The sequence below is a fragment of the Ovis aries genome, chromosome 17, assembly GCF_016772045.2.
Source record: "Ovis aries strain OAR_USU_Benz2616 breed Rambouillet chromosome 17, ARS-UI_Ramb_v3.0, whole genome shotgun sequence".
In the NCBI taxonomy this organism is placed as follows: Eukaryota; Metazoa; Chordata; class Mammalia; order Artiodactyla; family Bovidae; genus Ovis; species Ovis aries.
In genome coordinates, this window is record NC_056070.1 from 58,640,595 (window position 1) to 58,661,211 (window position 20,617).

Genomic DNA, 20,617 nt, shown 5'->3' on the forward strand with positions numbered 1-20,617 from the left:
AATTGATTATAACTCACCAGTGTCCTGAGAGGTTGGCAGCCCATTTTAAAAAGGAGAAACTGAGACTCAAGCTGGAGAGATGAGCTGCTTGCCTCATCATTGCGGGAACCCATAACCCAGGTGACAGGAGGAGCCCGGTGAACCGGTCACTGAGGCCATATGAAGACAAAGTGATGACTCAAGTTTCACATATGGCATTTTTTTATTGCCTCCAAAGTGCTGCTGGAGTGAGGACCATGCTCTTTCCAAGGGCTGCCTTTAAATAAAATGATCTGTTGCAGAAAGCAAGATCTGGGCTCCAGGCAGGGACCCAGCCAGCAGGCAGCCCGCACACCTGTGCCAGGGAGCAGGCAAAGTGTCCTCTCAGGCTGAGAACGGAAAGTACCAGACAGTTTGGAGGGAACTGGTAGGGTCCCTGGAGGATGGTGGCCTTTGTCTAATGTGATAGGACCTGGATGCCGCTTCTCAAAAAGCAGCATCACATGGCCTTCTCACCTATCCAGACCTCGGCTGAAGTCCCTGATTCAGGACACCAGCGAAAAGATGTTTGTCTTCCTTACAAAACCCCTGGACACTTGGGTCTGGCCTGGAACACAAGAAAGCAGAAATGCTGAGATGGGCTGGCAAACTTGCCAGAGAAGTTGGCATCTCCCCTCCCAGAGCACAGCCTGACTGTGAGCCTCTGTTGTGAGCACTGAATTCACACTTGCACAACCCTGGAGAGGAAAAGTTACAGAATCCACCTCTTGAACACACTCTTTTCTTAAAGACGATTTTGTTCAGCCTCAAACCGGAATTGGCTGTTGTAAGCGAGGACATTCAGACTGCGAGAGAGAAAGAGTGAGAGAGAGAGAGTGTGTGTGTGTGTATGTGGGTCCATCCAGAGGAAACAGAATTTAGTTTCACATGATATATTTCACCACCTGCCATGGACATAGCCTGCAACATGTAAACGTAGTGGAGGCCGAAAATTTATGAATGTGGTCACTTGTTTTGGGTCAAAGATTTCAGGGGACCTTCACGCACTTCCTTATTATTGGCTATTTGAAAGCGCTTTATCGTGGTTTGCTAAATTCATTCAAAAATCCACGTTACCAGAAGCAAGAGTCCTTTGTATGTAGGTGTAGGTAAAATGCCACCAAGTGCAGTTAATTTAAGCTCATTGGGATTTTTTAAAACTCAATCATTGCTTGAATGATCTCCTTGGTGGTGTTTGTTGGAGTTCCGTCTCCACCTACATTTTATAAAAGCCCTGGGTCTGAAGAGTCACTGACATTTATTGAACACCTAAGTGCCAAGTGCTTTCTGTGCAGTAACACACTGAATACTTACAGTGGCTCTAAGAGGACACAAGGACGACCCCGCTTTAGGGATGAGGAAACTGAGGTACAGAAAGGTTAAGTCACTGGCTAACAGCTCAAGAGAGTCCAAGACAGAGCTGGGGTCTGGACCAGCACTGATGTTCTTGCCTTTCCCCAGACCTCAAGCCACGCTCGGAACCAGCAACGACTGCTATTGTTTTTACTTCATCCTCTGCACGGTCTTAGGGGAGAGGTTGGAACAATTAGGAAATCCTTGGTGGTTATGAGCAGAGCTGTTATTGCCCAAGGCAGCCCAGCTTGATTGGTATAAGACCATTCTCTCAGAGGGAACTTAAAAACCTCAACTTAAAAATTGAATTATGAAAGTGAAGGAATGAAAAGGATAGGCATGCCGCATGGAAGCATCTAGAAACATCTTCCTGGAATTATGGAATGAACGGCCTTGTCCACACCAGATGAGAGGGACCCAAGACTCGTGTTTGTCACTGAGCCCAACCCCTGGCTTGTCTCCTTGAGACTACCTTTGGTTCTCCTTCATCTCAGCTGCTGACTTGAGAGTAACAACAACAACAACAAAAACCCAGCAGGAAGAAATGCAAAGTGTCCAGAGACCCAAGAGAAGATCTACCTCGCTGGAGTTTGAGAAAGCAAATCCAAACGACAATGACACCATTTTTCACCGTTGGGCTGGCAAAAATTTAAAAAGACTGGCAACATGCAAATGCTGGCAGGGTAGTGAGGAAGTATACTGTCTTCCCTTATTGCTTGAGGGAGTGTGGATTGCTACAGTCTTTGGGGAAAGTCTTCCGGCTGTATTTATTAACAATAAAAATACACATTTATTAACAATAAAAAAGCAATCCTATTTTGGGGACTTTATTCTACAGAAATAAAAGTGTCACTTCATAAGGAAATATGGATGAGGATATTTATTGCACCCTTATTTAGAGTAGAAAAAAAAAAAAAACTGAAAACCACCCGAAGGTTCAGAAATAGTGGAATAATTGGATAAATTATGGCACAGGTGTTCTATGAAACACTATACAACTAATAAAAGACTGAGTTGGATCTAGATATATAGGCCTAGGGGTATATTTGTGATAAATTGTTAAGTGAAAAAAAAGCAGCTTGCAAAGTAATATATGTGACATGATCCCATTTTCGTAAAAAGCAAAAAAGAAAAAAAAATCCTCTTAGGAATGTGTGTTTAAATTGTACTGGCTTGGCCAAAAGTTTCATTTGTTTTTTTTTTTCTGTAAGATGGGTGTAGTAATGCTTAGTTGTCTAACTTCATTTGAAACAATTTTATTCATTGTATCATGACAGCTGTTCTATCAGTGTGTATTAAAAAAAAACTTATCAGAAATGGTGAATTTTGGGGTAGCCATTTTAATATTGAAGATGGAAGAAGAAAAGCAACATTTTTGGCATAGTATGCTTTATTGTTTTAAGAAAGGTTAAAAATGCAACTGAACACCCCCTCCCCCCCCAAAAAAAAAAAAAGATTTGTGCAGTGTATGAAGAAGGTGCTGTGACTGGTCAAATGTATCAAAAGTGGTTTGCAAAGTCTGGCGCTGGAGATTTCTTGCTGGATGACACACCAGTTTGGGTAAACCAGCTGAAGTTGATAGCAACCAAATCAAGACATTGAGAACAATCAATATTATACCATGCAGGAGATGGCCAATATACTCAAAATATCCAAATCAAGTGCTGAAACTTATTTGTACCAGCTTGGTTATGTTAATTACTGTGATGCTTCGGTTCCACATATCTGTGTGCATGTGTGCCCAGTTGCTCAGTCGTGTCCAACTCTTTGAGATCCCATGGACTGAATCCTGCCAGCCTCCTCTGTCCTTGGAATTTTCCAGGCAAGAATACTGGAGTGAGTGGCCATTTCCTTCTCCAGGGGATCTTCCTGACCCAGGGATTGAACCCATGTCTTGATCATATTTTCACATGCGATTCCCTACTGAAATGTAAAGAAAATGTTCTGTTTTTAAAACAAATTGTGATGGGCAACGAGAAGTGGATATTGTACAATAACGTGGAATGGAAGAGATTGTGGGGCAAGCAAAATGAACCACCACCAACCACACCAAAGGCTGATATTCATGCAAAGAAGGTGAGATTGTGCATATGGTGGGACTGGATGGGAGTCTTCTATTATGAGCTCCTTCCAGAAAACCAAATGATTCATTCCAACAAGTACTGCTCCCAGTGAGACCAACTGAAAGCATCACTCGATGAAAATCTTCTGGAATTAGTTAACAGAAAACACATAATCTTCCATCAGGATAACTCAAGACCAAACGTTTCTTTGATGACCAGGCCAAAACTGCTACAGCTTGGCTGGGAAGTTCTGATTCATGTCACCGTACTCACTAGACGTTGCTTGCACCTTCAAATTTCCGTTTATTTTAGTCTTAACAAAATTCTCTTAATGGAAAAAATTTCAATTCCCTGGAAGACTGTAAAAGACACCTGGAGCAGATCTTTGCTCAATGAGATAAAAAGTTTGGGGAAGATGGAATTATGAAGTTGCCTAAAAAATAGCAGAAGGTATTGGAACAAAACGGTGAATACGTTGTTGATCTAAATTCTTGGTGAAAATGAAAAATGTGTCTTTTATTTTTAGTTAAAAACTGAAGGAACTTTTTTGGGCCAACCAATATGATCTGGTATGATCTTGGAGGAAGCCGAATAAGGACTCCTAACAATTTGGTTGAGTTTGGTGATCTCAGTGGTAGAGATTTTCCTTGGCATGCTCCCATGCTGTTTAACCTGTTACAGCTAGCATTTTGTTACTTTTGTTATTTACGATAAACTACATCCAATGAAACTAAAGGTTAAGGGGAAAAAAAACCTCCAAGTGATGTGACTGGATGCCACATTCGGTTGTACAAGGATAGACAAGTGGCTTGTGATTGTTGTGATTTATTGATCACTGTGCTAAGATCTCTCCCTGGGCTGTCGCTCTGGGAGGTCAGCTCACTGGAACAGGGGTTAAGTGACCTGCTTAAGGCTGAGCAGCTAGCACATGGCAGAGCAGAGATTGCAGCCCAGGTGCCTCTTACTCTGAAGCTCTCTTCTTAACTCCTACAAAATACTCCCACCCTGCAGCTGTGGCGGCTTCCTGTGGTCTTTCTAACAGGGTGGTTCCTCCTCCGGTCAGGTTTTTGCTTCCATTTTCTCTCTGCCATGACATTTGGTAACCATGAAAGGGAACTAACCTGTCATTCTTAGAATAGGACCTGAGACTTGTGCAGAGGGGCCCATCCATTTCCTGCCTGGGCAGTTAGGCATTTTCACAAAGAGGGAAACTCATGAACGTCATGAATGAGGATGCTTCTAACGAGCCCCCGACATGGGGAACTGGACTCAGAAGTGCCTGGTGTCTTGCTGCTGCCTAGTTGCCAGAATGGCTTTGTTTTGTTTTGATTTTATCTCCTGAGGCTCTCCATCAACTCCCATTGCTTTCTCTATTAAGGGCTCTGCAGATATTTATCAGTCATCTCCATAGTGCAGAGTCAAAGGGTTTCATTGCTAGAAATGACTTAGCATGGAGGATCACCTGGGCTGCCTTTTCGCACAGGAGGAAACGCCCAGAGAGGTCGGGTGGCTTGTCTAAGATAACAGGGTTGCTCAGGGGCCCACTTGAGACTAGAACCCAGTTCTCTTGGGTCCTCATTCTGTTACTCATGTTGCCGGGGCAATTGCACACTGAACTTCTGGCCTTTTCTTTTCCACTCTGGGGCTTTCGCTTGACAGCCGAAGAGATCTCCCTAGATGGGGTTTTCTTTTTTTTCCTCTCCCAATTTGCTTTATTTGCTTTCTGTTTATTTTTTATTTCAATTTTATTTATTGATTTGTGTTGTTTAAAACTTACTATATTGAATAGGTAATATACACATTTGGCTAAGAAAATGCAAAACAGTGAAAAGTGATTTCTCTCCCTACTCTCTCTATCCCCAGAGAGAACTGATATTACCATTGTCTCTGATGCAACCTTCCAGGGATATCTCAATTAATAATCTCTTTTTGAGATTATTCTGTAGCAGTATACATAGTGCTAACTCATTATTTTTAACGGCTGCATGGAATTAAATTATACTGTTCACTACTCCCCAAATGATGGACATGGAAGTTGCTTTCTACAAAGAGGCTTTAGTTCACATCCTTGCTCTATAGGTCTTTACACATCTGTGTAGAATTGCTAGGTCAAACGGAAGGTGCATTATAAATTTTGCTCTTTTCCAAATTGACACCCAAAGCTGCAGTGCTAATTTATATTCCCACTGACAGCGTGTACGAGTTCTGCTTCCCTTCACAGTTGCCTAAGCTTTTAAAATATTGTCAATACTTATTATAGCTTTAATTTCTGTTTTTCTTATGATGAGTGTCTCAGTCCGCTTGTTGGGCCGCTCCAACAAATTACCATAGATTGACTTGCTTAAACAAGAGAAATTTATTTGTTACAGTTCTGGAGGTTGGTAAGTCTAAGATCAAGGTGCTAGCCAATTTGGTTCCTGGTAAGAATGCTTTTCTTGGTTTTGTCTTCACAGGGCAGAGCCAGTTGAGGTGGGGGAGGGCAAAGTAGGCAGGGAGAGAAAGAGAAAGAAGGAGGGAGGGAGAGAGTTTGGAGGCTGGAAGTCTTTCCTGTCTCTTCTTACAAGGGCACTACTGCAATCATGAGGGCTACACCCTTGTGACCTAATTACCTGCCAAAAGCTCTATCTCCACATACCATCACACTTGGAATGAAAATTTCAGCAGATTAATTTTAGGGAAACACAAACATTCTGTCCATTGCAACAAGTGAGGCTGAACATCTTTTTATATATTTAAGAGCAATATGTCTTTCCTACTCTGTAAACTGTCCATGTCCTTTTATAATTTTTTGATTAGGTTGCTTTGAGAGACTTAAAAACAAACCGAAGAATGAGAATTTGTTGACCAGTTATGTGAGATGAAAGCCTCCTGGGATAGAAACACACCTGGATATGATAGACCATCACTCTGATTGCTCAGGCGCAAGTAACATCATGCATGTTGATAAAGTGCTCTTTTTCCCCCAAACATTTTCATCAATACGTCTTAATAGAAATGCATGAAATTGGTCTGAAGTCAGTGGGTCAGCAACTGGGACCTCTTTCTGATAGACTGGGAAATGAGGCTCAGAGAGTTAAACCATGGTGGTCAAGGTAATACAACCATGGGTGCCAGAGTCATCTATAGGCACTTGTTGACAGAACCTTCTGGACTCAGGCTTGGGCTCTGAAGCCAGATACACCTGGGCTTGAGCCGTTCACTAACTGGAGAGCTTGGAGATGTCACTGCACTTCTGAGCTTTGACTTACAGTCTAAGGATAAAAACAGTATCTTAATGCGGTTGTTCTGAGGACTATGTGAAATAATGTGGGTACATTCGTTGTAACATAGTGTCAATCATAATGCATATTATAACATGCTGCTCCTGAGTTTTGCTTTAGCAGTAATTTGTGGTAATTCCAAAGCTCAATTCATATATCTAATACTGTTCTCCTTTTATTACATTGCTTCTTTCTTGTTTTCCATTCGTCCCTGTTTTAATCCAATCCACCTGGCTTTTCCACGTTTGCGGGCTTGTTAATGAAGAAGTTATCTCCTTCCCACCTTCGAGGGGAGCATGAGCTCTGAGGTCTGACAGAGAGCCTCCTCATACTGGCATTTCTCTGGACTCCCACACTGTTATGCTTGGGAAATGTTGGTTATTGACTGAATGGAGCCAGGCGGGAAGGTCTGCTCCAAATCCAGCCCAGTAGTGTCTGGTAGTTTAAAAAATACATATATTTATATCCTGGCACAAAGCAAGAGGTCAGAAAGCATTTCTGCAACGCATGCATGCATGCGCACAGCGCCTACGAGTAAGGGATTAAAAAGGCATTTCTGGATTCAGAGCATAGTGCGTGGTACACAGTAAGCACTTCCTGGCCTAGGCTTTAAAATCTTGATGCAAGAGCTCCGCTTCGCTGTGTGCCTGAATACAAGGGTTCGAATCCCATCCCCTCCTCTTCCTAGGTGAGCGACCTCGGGTAAGTGTCTTAACCTCTTTGTGCTTCAGTTTTCTCATCTGCAAAACGCGGACCACGGAGTGAGACCTCGAGGAGACACCCCGAAGCACTTGGATCTGCTGTCTGGCCCATGGCGGGCCTCTGCCACCCAGCCGGCAGGGGCGATCGAGGGCACAGGCAAGGAGCCCCAAGCCCTCCACAACCACTGCCACCGGCGTTCCCGTGGCTCGCGGTCGCGCCCAGCAAAGATTCGTGCACCCGAGGGGGCGGGGCGCGGGGCGGCCGGCTCAGCGGCTGACTGCCCGCCCGCCCGCCTCGGAGCCGCGCCGCCCGCACTTCTTTCTCTCCCTCTGTCTCCGTCTCCCTCCCTCTCTCCGCCGGAGAATCCAGCCGCTCTCGGCTCAGCAGCGCCGCCAGCGAACAGTCGCGGCCGCCGCTCCGGCCCCTCCCCCGCCTCCTCCAGTCCCCCCCCGTGCGGCCGGCGCCCGTCACGTGACAAGGCGCCAGCCAATGGCGGGCCGAGCCGCGGTCGGCGGCCGCCATTGCTGTCAGAGCGAGCGAGCCCAGGGAGGGAGGAGAAGCGAGGCTGACTGGGGAGGAGGGGGGGGTGGGGGAGGAAGAGGAAGGAGGGGACGTCGCTCGGCTGCCGGGGTCGCCCGCTGGCTTCGTCCGCACCCCCCCCTTCGCGAGTTCGCGCTCCGCGGCGGCGGCGGCTCCGAAGCGGCGGCGGCGACTCTAGGGCTCGCCTCCCCTCACGCGCCGGCGGGGGCTGAGGGGGAGTCGGTGGCTGGAGATAAACAAGGCGGCGGCGGCGGCGGCTGAGGAACAGGGAAGGCGGAGGCGGCGGTCGGCCCGCAGCGCCGGCCCGGGAGGCAGCGGCGGCCCTGAGAGGCGGGGAGGGCGCCGGGCCGCGCGGACAGCGCCCCCCGCCGCCGCGGGAGCAGCCGCCGCCGCGGGAGCAGCCGCCGCCGCCGCCCGAGCAGGAAGGAGCCGCGCGGCCGCCGCGGACCCCCCCGCCGGCCCGGGCCCGCCGCCCCCGGCGCGGCGTCGCCGCGGCGCCTCTCGCCCGCCCGCCGGCCCTCGCGCCCTCCCCCGGCGGCGGCGGCGGCCGGGCCGCCCCACGCTCCCCGGCGAGGCGCCGCCGCCCGGCCCGGCCTCGCCTCGGACGCCTCGCTCCGACATGCCCCGCTCTGGCGGCCGGGCTCGCGGAGGATCATGACTGCGGCAGCGAACTGGGTGGCGAACGGGGCGAGCCTGGAGGATTGTCACTCCAACCTCTTCTCGCTGGTGAGTAGCCGGGCTGCGGGGAGGGGGCTGTGCCGTGGGGTGGGGGGGGGTCGACCTCCGCCACCGACCAACTTTCTCCTCCCGCCGCCGGGACTTCGCCCCTCCCTCGCCTCTCCCCGCCGTTCGCCTCTTGCCGATTCTCCCCCTTTTGGATCGTCTCTCCTTCGCCTTGGATCCCATCCAGTGTTTATTTGGCTCTTTAAAAATCATTTGTGAGCGCGGCGCTCGGCGTGGAATTTGCATGTGGAAGTCTCAAAGCTGCGGATTCTGGGTCGCACTTCGAACGCCCACCCTCTGTTGCAGTCGCACTCCCCTTCCCCTCCCTTTCCCCCTCTTTTCCCCCCTTAAATGTGGAAGGCTTTTGCCTTGTGTTGCCCGCGCCTGCGATAAGCAGCTTTTTTTCCCCCTTGTGTCGGATCGGCTGCCCGCCCGCCCGCCCGCCTTTTGAATTTTTTAAAAAATTCCATAATGACACCTGCAATTTCGCCCGAAAACAGTTGATTGAATGCGATTGTGTCAGTAAAGGACTCTTGCACCCGAAGCTCCGGCGATTGTAAACATCGACAGCCGCCTGCCTCTCGGGGCTTACTACGCTGGAGAGCCTTAAAGCCATTGCACCGAGCCGACGGAAGGTGGAGAAAGCTTTTTTTCTTTCTCTCCTCCTGTGTCTTTTAAAAACTGTTTTCTCTCTGCTCACAACGAATCCACACACACACACACACACACACACACACACACAAAGCAACAAGCTGGGCGGTTTGATAACATCGCTTTTATCTGTCTTCGCCTCTCTCGCGCTCTCTCTCTGATAATTGACAACTTTTCCTTCGGATTTGAATCGCCTGCCTTAATCTTGAAGCAGTTAGGGTGTCAATTGTTCTCCTGGAAGCCTGGCATCCGACGACGGCGTCTAGATTCATCGAAATTAAAAATGTATAGGGTTCCAGAAACTCTTTCCTGGCGGTGGCAGTGACATTTGGTGGTAAATGCCATCTTTGCTTTTTTTTATTGGGTCGTATTACCTAGCTCTGAAAACATTCACGTTGTTAAACCTGGCGTTTAGACTAATAATTGCAGTGCGTGGTCTTTAAATATGTGCTTTGTGCATGAGTAACTGTATGTATAGCTATGTGCCCGGGAGACTACGAATTTGTTTAAATATTGAGCAAAGATTTGTAAACAGATGTAAGGCAATTATGTTTCAAGCGTGGAATATAATTGGAAAATTGGCTGAACGGTTTGTTTAATTTAGACTTTAAAAAAACCCAACTTTGTTTAAGTGGTGTACCCTTTTTGGGGGACTGCCTTTAGAGAACATGCATTTTGGAAATTGTTTTCCGTAACCTCTGCTGTACATAGAGCTTTATTTCCTCTTAATCTTTGTTTACACTGGGTACATAATTTAGTGTTCAAATTGTAATTAGTTACATTTAATTAAGGGTAGCATAGATGCTTTTTTTTTTCCTTTTGAGACTAGTGGAGAAATACAAATTCTTGCCAACTTTTTAAATAGAAGCTTTATTAAATATATTTCATTATGCAGATTTTAAAAAATGAAGACAAGCGATTTTTACCTACTGAGACCGAGTGACATAGTATCTATGCTTTTACTGTAGTAATAGCAGGTCAGTTTTTTTCCTCCCAACATTTTTATTCGGATATTTAATCTTAAAATTCAGTTACAAGTTGTGATTCTCCCTTTCAGTCCTGTGATAACTTCCCCTTGCCTCCTCTTTTCTTCTCTCAGTCTTTCATTTAGTGTCACTCAGATTCTCAGGGACTTCCATAGGGTAGCAAACATTGACTAAGGGGTATTTAAATGGTTTTTGTTTGGTGACTGGTGACCGAGTTGACACTTTATCAGGAAATTAAAATAACCAAGTAGATCAGTATTAGTGAGGAGAGATTCCCCCAAATTACCATATATCATGCTGACTGATAATGGCTTGTATATATGTGGCTATTTTGTATACAGTACCTTTCATGTAGGAGTGAAAATACATGTGTAGCCAGTCTTCAGTATATATCATTTCTTTTTTTATCCTTTTTTAATTTTTTTAAAAAGCTTAAGAATGATAATGTTTCTAAAGATGTTTAATATTGTTTTGGAGAAAAAATTTGTAGGAGAGGATTCTGTGCTTTCTGACTTTCTAAAGGTTTGTGCTTAAACCAGGAATTCATTTTTGAGTATAGTTTTTTTAAACAGAATTATTCTTTAGGTAGCAACTTTGAAATGCAGAAATGCTTTTTTCTTTTTTGAAGAACTGTGTAATGTCTGTGTTCTCTTATAGATGGAGGTTGGATAGCCGGTTATTAAAAAACTGCAAATCCGTTAAAGAGCTACTGATACTGTAAATTTTTCTTGCTCCAAATTGAGCATTTTCTTGAAAATCAGATACAGCAGCAACCTGGAATATCAAAAATATGTTGCCTAAAATACATTGTATAGAATAATTAATTCCAAAGGAGATAAAATCATCACCTGTTCAGAATAAAGCATGTATTATAAAAACTCTTAGTACATAATATTAGCGTATAGTTTTCTTTTTAACCTGTAGTTTTTTTGAGCAAAGTATTGCTTATAGAGACTTTACCTAAATACTCTTATTAATGTGGATTGAAATGTAAGCTAGAGCTGATAAAGTTCTGTACCACATTAATGACCCACCCACTTTCTGTTACCTCAAGGTGTTCACCTGGCTTAGCAGAAGTTGATTTGTGCAGTCAGGTGCCTTAAAGATTTTTGTTAGTGCTTTACTTAGTCTTCTGATATTCTACTTCGTGGCATCATCATATTTCCTAAATTCTTTGTCAACCCTGCTCCTTTTCCTAACATGTGAAAAATGCCATGATATGGGTTATTCTTGCAGTTGTGAGATTTGTAGCTGCTGCATTAAATGCATGCCTGACTGTGCCTTTGTGACTCAGAACTGTTTTCTCATGCTGTCCATCACATTTCCGGGAGACTCTTGTTATGTATCCACTCAGTTATAATTCAGTTAAGTGTGTTAAATCTGCCCTTTTGGAGAGTGTACCAGTGCCCTATGGGATGTCAACTCACCCTTGTGGAAAGACATGTTATAATTTCCAGATGTAAGTATATATTTACTTTTGTTTCTTTCTGTTTCTTACTCAAGATGATATGAAGAAAAGTGGTTTTATGTCCTTCATAAAGTATATATATACTTCATAAAAGTATATACTCTTTGGCACAGGGCAGTTTAATTCTTAGTTAGGTATGCCCCGCATTCATGTTTTATTTGCATAGAATCTTCCTGACTGTGGGGTAGTTGGGGGATGGTATCAAGTTCTTCCTTCTTAAATTGAAATACACATTAGTACGTAATTCCTATTAAGGGCCATTCATTCAATATTTGAAGATTTTACAGTAATCTCTCATTGACCTGCTTTCTTTTTTCTTGAGATTTATTTTAATTTTTTTGCAGAGAGGGAAGATAGTTGTAGAAACTTGGCGATTTATTCTTTTGAGTTAGAACCAGATGGGGAGGACCATCAATTGAAAATGAGGAGAAGAAATGATTAATTTTCTCAAATGCCAATACTTTATATAGAGTATTTTTTTTGTCTGAGTTTCCAGTGTTAGTATTTACACATGAAGCGTCTTTTTTTCATGATGGTTCATTTTATTTAATGATATTTGTATATTTTTAATAGCAATAATTGCTTACCCGGTAGTATTTGCCATATTAACCTCCAATTGCTAGTAAATATTTTTAAGTACATAATAGACAGCAATTTAAGGCATAGCATAGCAGTTTACTGGACCGTTTTAAAGAGCCATTTGTACGTGTGATGAGTTCATAATTTAAAGAGAAAATAATGTACGCAGGACTTGTATGCTACAAAATATGTTGCTGTGTTATTGCTTGAAGAGTTCATTGAGAGGAAGTTAGGTTGCGGCTGCTTTGTGAGAATAAAGGCAGGGGGTGCCTTAGGACAGTGAGTGTTGAGTTTATGCCAGGTGCTTATGTAGTTTAGCACTTTCTTTGGAATATTTTGGTCATTTTTTTCATGACTGTATTAGGTGTTTGGGGAAAAAACCTTTTAAGGCATTCTTTAAATGAAATTAAGTTATAGTAGTGGATTATATTAATTAGGCATGGAAAGATTCATCTTTTTTGTTCACGGGCTAATTTAGCCTGGTTAATTCTGAGTTAATTGTATTCATCAAACATTTTCAAAGGTCTTCTCTGCTCTTGAGATTAATAAGAAAGATACTCTGTCACCACTTTATACTATAGTGAAGTGAAGTCGCTCAGTCGTGTCTGACTCTTTGTGACCCCATGGACAGTAGCCAACCAGGCTCCTCTGTCCATGGAATTTTCCAGGCAAGAATACTGGAGTGGGTTGCCATTTCTTTCTCTAGGGGGTCTTCCCAACCCAGGGATCGAACCCGGGTCTCCTGCATTGTAGGCAGACGCTTTACCGTCTGAGCCACCAGGGAAGTCACTTTATGCTATAGTCTATGTATTATATATTGGCAAAAGATAGGAATATTCTATAGTAATGTTTAAGTTATTTAAAATTGAGGTGAAATTCAGTGTAAATAGTATTACGATTATTTATCTGGATTTTTTGAAGTAAACAATTCAACTTTTTCTGAAAGTTTGATTCAGAGATAGACTAGATTGTTTTCTTTTTGGCCACTTGGATCTTAGTCCCCAGACCAGGAATCAAACCCATGTACTGGCAGAGAGTCCTAACTCCTGGACTGCTTGGGAATTCCCAGACTAGATGTTTTTCTGAATGGTTTGTTTTCAGTAGAGGAAAAGCATAATCTTCTTTGAAATAGTAGTAGAAGATACTGATTTATTGTTGTTTTGAAAGTGGATGATATATTTATTTCACAGAAGTTAGCTACTGTGAGAGATTAGACAAAGTTTATGAGAATTAGTAATACAGTTGAATATTAGATGTTATTACTGAGCTGTGCATTGCAACCATTTATTAGAAATGGAGAAAAAGAGTTTCCGTGGCATTTCTTTTATTGTCCTTTATTTAAAATGTGTTATGTGCTAACTTGTTTTACAGACTGTGTTGTGGCTACCAGAATTTCTATTTTGTCATTGTATAAACATTGCTATTTCAAGAAATTGCATTTAGTGCATTGCAAAATGAGGTAATTAGGTAGGTAGTCTAAAAATGTGCTGTGGGGGATAGTTAAAAAATTTGCAGGCACACATTTTAGTTTCATAGGACTGGTTTAGAGATTTGGAATTAATGAATCAACGGTTGTAATGTGTATTGGAATTTCGGACTTTCTTCCCTCTTGAGTCATTTAACTTCTATCCAGTTCAGATAATTTCCTTTTATAGTATGTGCTTTCATTGTTTATTCGAAAGATTTGAAGGTGTTAGCTTTGTTCTGTTGGGGGAATTCACTTCATTACATAGGGGAGATGATTTTCCATTAATCTTGGTAAATATTAACATAAACGAGGAATTGTAAATTCATGTTCATTTGCATGAATGAAATATGTATGTGTGCTCAATTTTTGTTGAGTATAAAGTCACTTATGTACATCAGCATGGTTTTCTGTCTTTGCTTTAGTTTACACAAAAATAGTTTTAAATGCTTTTAATATGTGATTGGTGTTTATTTCAGAGGCAGCTCCCCCAACGTACTGCTTTGATTTGTACTTAATTTTTGAAATAATCTGTAGTATAGATTGGATTCTGTTTTCATAAATTGGCTATCATAGTTCTCTTTTAGGAACTCCTGTTTTACTTGCATTTATATTAACATGTTTTAGTTATGTTTGTTGGAATAAAGTTGTTTTCCTTTTTTAAGCTAATAAAATGTCTTAGCGTACATTTGGATTCTAGTCAAGAAAGATGAAGGTTGTTTTTTTGTTGTTGTTGTTGTTGTTGTTCTTTCTAGATGAGAATTAGAAGAATCAATGGTGTCCAAGGGAGAATGTTTATGCCATTGGCATTTCCATACTCTATAGTTTATTATGTATATTTCTGAATGTTTATTTCTCATTCTAGGTAAATTGTGGTAGTCTTATTAAAGCCGTATTTCTACCACTGTGAAATAGCACAGAGCCCTGGTTGACAGCTTTCTGCATTTTGTACTTCTTCCAAGTACAGTGAAATTCCATTACTGTTAAAGGAACATCCTGAGTTGATTCTTTTAAAATTTCACTTGTGCCTTTATTTTACATTGTTTAAATTTGTAACTTAAAAAAACATGAAAAGGAAGATAAAGAGAATTAGGTAAATTTTCAGGTAAACATGTTTTCTCAGTCTTCACTAGATCTCTTTACTGTAATCATTGTCTTGATTTGTATTAAATCACTACATTAATTGGATATATTTAAGACATTTGGTGTTTAAATTTGAAGAAATGATTTTTTCAAATAAAATATATCATTAATTGTGCACAGAATTCTTTATAATACTAGTGGAAATTACAAAGATTGTTCACATAAAACGTATTAAGTTGCATGAAAACCATGATCCCTCCCCTCGCTCCCATCATTGATACATTTCTGAGGAAGTATTTTTGCATGACACGTAAAGTTCCCACAGTCCATCTGTGCTTAATTTGAGAGCTAATAAGTAAGGTATTCAAAAGAGTAAAATAGGTGTGAAAAAGCATTTTGTGTTGGCAGTTCACAAGATTGAGTAATAATGTCCTAAAGAGAAATAAAGGAAAACATACGTATGTCCAACTCAGGAACCAGCTCCTAGTTTTATTGCACGTGTATATGTTTGGCACAGTCCTCCTCTTCTTTAAGTAGGTCAGATGTCATCGCCCTGTGAAGATTTCCTTGACTCCCACAGATCGAACTTGTCACTCTTGCTCCTTCCGTATACCTCCTCTGTCTACCTCTGATAATCGTATGAACTTCTATAGGGCAGTGACCCTGTCTTAAGCCATCTTTGCATTCCCTTCATAGTTAAATGCTGGTTAACTCAGTTGAATGAATGAATGACTAGGCAACTATTCTCTTCCCCACCTTGTTTCATAAGGGAGTTCTCATTACCCATTTAGGTCTTGATCACAACATGTTGTTGTTATTTTTGAAGTTTATTTAGCTGTTCAGCTCTGTGTTCTGAACATTCATTGTTTAGGCTGTATGTACTGTTGCTTGGTAATATTTTAGATGAGTTTTAGGAAATCTTTCTTAAAAATTTCCAGCTGATCAAGAGATGCATCCTTATACCCCAAAGGAGTAGGAATTTGGTTCCTATTTAGATTTTGTGTAAGGTGGTAGCAATCTAATGGATTTCGGAACCTGTTGGAGATTTTGTTTGAGGTTTGATCCAAAATTCCTCCATTTTCATTCTCTAAGTATCCTGTAAGAAGGCTTTTGCTTAATCTTCAGTTACAGGATTACTTTCTATGAGCCCAGTGAAATGGTAGTAAACCGGTAATAGGGAAAGTTGAGTGGTATTCAACACCCCCCCCTTTTTTTTTTTAAACTAATGACTATATCTGGTTGGTCACATAATGGTTCTGTGCCTCATTTTCTCCTATAAACTTGATGGAAATACGGGCGTCAGGAAGTGTGAGAAATCATTTTGAGTGTCTTTTAAGGAAAGCACTTTGGATGACTAGATAATGTTTTTTAATAGAAAGAGTCTTCTGGCAAATTACAACTCAAGTTATAGAGTAACCCTAGACAGTTAATCAGGAAGTGGAACAGCAAAATTACTTGTTTTAAGTATGGCAGTTATATTGAATTTGTGCTTTTTGAGGGGAGCAGAAGATTAAATTGTTCTTGTGGCTTTCTTTATAAATGAGCCATCTTTAGATGTCACAACTTTTCATTTGTGTATATGATTCTCAGGTTGCACAGTGTGTCTTTAATAAGCTGGGTGATTTTGCTGTGCCAACCCTGAGCTCTGACTGGCTGAGACTGGAGATTGAACTGTGACTCTTATTTGGTAGTTTAAGCTATTAATTCTTTGGCAGCTCCAGAGTGCTCTTTGAACTTTAAATAGCAGTTCTGTTAACATTTTGAGATTTGTCTCAGGGAATGTCAGAAATAGTACTTAATAAATATCTTTTTCTTTTTAAAGACTAAATCACATTTTAGTGTGGCACACATGTCATAACCCTTACTTTGTTTTGAACAAAGTATATATCCTCAACTGCAAGCCAGTTTCTATTTTCCATTTAATAATGTGGTGACATCTAAAAATATTTAGACCTTGTTGAAGGAAGGAAAGCCCCTCTGCCCCAGTCTGTAGTTTTAGTCATGTTGATTATGAACAGTGTCCTAAGTTTTTATCCGAAGTGTAGAATTTTCCATGTAGTGGTCTCCAGCATTCTAAATATTAGAAAAAGTTAATTTGTATGTAAGTTTGCTTTTAAATAAAACCTACCCTTAATTCTGTAGCTACAAATGATGGTTAGCCTATTGTATTGTACTTAATTACTTGTATTATAGAACTCAGATGCTATTTATGTGAGCATTTTTATGGGAAAGCTTAGGTTATTAGGAGTGCCTTTCCTCTGACTGTAGTGCTGGCCATCAGAGCAGGTTCTCCCTAAAACCCATCTTAGCTCCAGGCAGTGGGAATGAGGCCCACCCAGACTCTGGGCATGTTTGAAGGGTAGGAGAGGATTGCTGTCTGAAAGGTCTTGAAGAGGGCATGGAGAGGTGAGGGTGGCCTCTTCCCAGTGGGAAGAACAGTTTTGGAACAAGGATTTAAGCAGATAGATACTCCCTTTCCTTTCTGAGGGTATTTGCTGCTGCTTCCTCTTTGCTGATGTACTCCCTAAAATGTAGGGAGCAGTAACAGGTTCTGTGATGTCATCTTTGTGCTTTAGCTTTTCCCTTCTCTTTTTTCCTTCATTCACCCTTAAAGACAATCTTTTCTACTTGCTATGTTGTGTGATAAATGAGCACTTACGAGTCTCAGTGAAGGGCAAAGGGAATTGGGGGTGAGATTGGATGGGGTAACTAATAAATTAGTATTTAGACAATGTTAATGGTTAAGGACAGGGAAGCCTGGTGTGCTGCAGTCCATGTCGCAAAGAGTTGGACATGACTAAGTGACTGAACAACAGATGCTTGAGAAATTTAGGATGTATATAATTTATTTTCAAATAATGTACATACATCAGAAATGCTTGAAGTCTGGCTTGGTTTTACAGAAGGGCTAATGAGCTTCTCTAGGGAATAGTAGTAAAATACTAGTAAAGAATCTGCATGTAATATAGGAGATGTGAGTTTGAAGATCCCCTGGAGGAAGATCCCTTGGAGCGAAACAGCAACCTACTCCAGTTTTCTTTCCATGGAAATCCATGGACGCAGGAGCCTGGCGGTCTGTAGTCCATGGGGTCGCAAAAGAGTCAGAGACAGCTGGCTTAGCGACTAAACAACGAAGGGTTTGATATGTAGGATAAAGACCTGCATATACTATTGATGTATAGTTTTTATAAGATTGTGTATGGTAAGTGCGGAGGGAGAGCAACATGAACAGATAGCATAGTAACTCAACCAGAAAAACTTGGGAATTTTAAACTGGGTCTTGAAGGAATCGATGGATATGGCTTCTTAGAGGGGGGATGGAAAGGTTGCATATTTTTTTGGAAGCTCAATTGTCAACTCTCTCTGTCCTTGAGAATATTTCCTAAGTAGTATATAGGAGAGCACTTCTAATCTATGGTCTTGGTTCCCTTTTAATAAACAGTACAAAAACTTACTGAAATCTGCTTTTTGTTAGGTGGAAAATTTGAAGTGTGGGCAGACTGATTTAGGTTAAGAAGTGGTGATGTTAAAATAATCAGTTTTCTAAAATAATTCAGTTCTGAACTTTAAAAAACAGTGCTATATTACGCAAAATGCTAATGACTAAAGTGACAAATATTTCAGAAACTGGACAGACGTGAACTTAAATGAGCAGATGGGATATGAAACTAAAAGTGGGAGATAATCCAAGATGATATAGAAACTATTATGAGAAATGAATTGAGGAAAAACAAGTGTGTTAAATGGTATTACATTTAATAATGTGTTTAAAAGCCTTTCTAGGATTGCTCTCTTAAATAGACAAATTGGAATTGTTGAGCTGTGTAACCTATCATTCTTTAAATTTTGTGCATTTAAAACAAATTAGATTTTGGTCAAGAATTACTTCTCATGAAGCCTAGACATTCAGGTCATGAGTATATATGTTAAAGTGTTTTCAGTAGACAATATAATTTGCTTTATCTGACATAAAAATAATAAAGAAGGAATAATCATAATTTTCAAAGACAATTGTGGTGGACCTTGAAGGAAAGAGTTAAGGAGAGGAAGATGAGGAAGTTTCCTGTTTGGGCAGCTTGGTGCTTGGTTGAAATAATTACATATGCTTATTGAGGGTAGAACCTGAATTACAGCAGCTTGCAAAATGAATAGATGGTACACTTCGAAGTTGAAGAAACTTGATTGTGAAACAGGCGGTGATATGGGAGTGGGAAGGGTAAGAGACTGAAAGGTAGATGAAGGCAGTTTTTCAGAAGGCCAGAGCCTCATTTGTATTTGTAGGTTAGGAGCAACTGTAGTAGAGAGATGGAAAGAAAAATGAAAGATACAAGAGTAGTTGATAATCAGTGGAACAGTCAGGCTGGAAATGATGTTAAGAACCCAGGTGATGGAATTAGCACTGGGAAAAGAGTAAGACACCTGAGAAATAAAAGCTGTGAGGGTATAAGAAATGAATAAGTATGAAGGAAGTGGGACAATCTCAGTTGTAACTTGAGTGCTTTTTAAGTTCAAAGACTAAAAGATACTGAGCTTGAGCCTGAATGAACATGTAAAATTTTTTTTAGTTAAAAATTTTGCATTTTACTTGATGTTCTTGTTACTATCAAACATTTTTGTTTTTATTTTCCTTTAATGGTTATTTTAAGTAGGTCAAATGTCACTTGCTTTGGTTGTACATTTCACAATTAGGAAACTAATTTTGAGCTAGTCACACTAGGACTAGAACACATCTGCCCAAATGAGAAGCTTTCTTCAAAGTAGACTCCTTTGAAACGGATCAGATAGTGATGCCATTGTCTAGTATCTTTTGGTCTTTTTCTTTTGGAATTTCTTTTAGAGACAGTTTTGTCAGCTGTCCTGAAAAGTCTTATTTTACAGTATACTTCTTTGGTCAGTGTCTTTTCTCTTCTCTCAGTTCTGCTTTTTGCTGTAAATTATTGCTTATGTCAGTAATTTAGTACCTTCTGATGGGGGTTTTACTGGTGTTGAGCAAAAGTCCTGGGAAGAGCTCTGCTTTTGGCTATACAGTTGACCCTTGAACAACATGGGTTTGAACTGCATGGGTCCATTTATATTTAGGTGTATTTCAATAAATAAATACTATAGTATTATGTGACCTGTTCCCTGGATTGAGTTCCATGGATAAGGAGAGCTGACTACGAAGTTACACATGAATTTTCCACTCTGCAGGGCAGGCAGTTCAAGGGCCAGCTGTATTGGAATGCATACATTATGCATATATGCCGAGAGCTCCTTCCTTGCTTGTACAACTGCCTTCCAGGTTCTCTGTCTGGTGCTTCAGCGTGTTTGTTTCAGTACAGTATCAGTGGAGGTGGATTTAGTGGTCCCTTGATTGGGCTAGATATTGGGAGTGCCATTTTTGCTCTCTGGGGATCAAGGCAGATTATCAGAAGAGGAGGAATGGAATTGTAAGTTGTGCTCTGTCTGTGTCTGTCTAGCAAACGTCAGCTATCCTCCTGAGCTTCATTTTTGGCTTCTTGTTGTTTAGTCGCTAAGTTGTGTCTGACTCTTTGCGACCCCATGGACTGTAGCCCACCAGACTTCTCTGTCCATGGGATTTCCTAGGCAAGAATATTGGAGTGGGTTGCCATTTACTTCCCCAGGGGATCTTCCTTACCCAGGGTTTGAACCCATGTCTTTTGCATTGGCAGGCAGATTCTTTAACACTGAGCCATGTTGGCAGCCTCCTCAATTTTGGCTAAATG

The 20,617-nt window shown here is 41.5% G+C and overlaps 1 protein-coding gene and 1 non-coding gene across 4 annotated transcripts in view; one reads left to right on the forward strand and one right to left on the reverse strand.

The window, feature by feature from the left end:
• The first annotated feature begins 8,398 nt into the window (after positions 1 to 8,398).
• MED13L (mediator complex subunit 13L) overlaps positions 8,399 to 20,617 on the forward strand; it is a 285,853-nt gene continuing 273,634 nt past the window's right edge. For 2 of the 3 annotated variants that reach the window (XM_015101659.4, XM_015101660.4), the window contains exon 1: positions 8,399 to 8,662. In XM_015101659.4, coding sequence (XP_014957145.2) covers positions 8,591 to 8,662 — 72 coding nt within the window. In that variant the 5' untranslated portion in view covers positions 8,399 to 8,590. Of the gene's footprint in view, positions 8,663 to 9,245; positions 9,645 to 20,617 lie in introns of those variants that run through there. The other variant, XM_060400794.1, reaches the window with a different exon arrangement.
• On the reverse strand, positions 13,056 to 13,127 carry TRNAC-ACA (transfer RNA cysteine (anticodon ACA)). Its single transcript has one exon. It is a non-coding gene; the product is annotated as a tRNA-Cys (tRNA).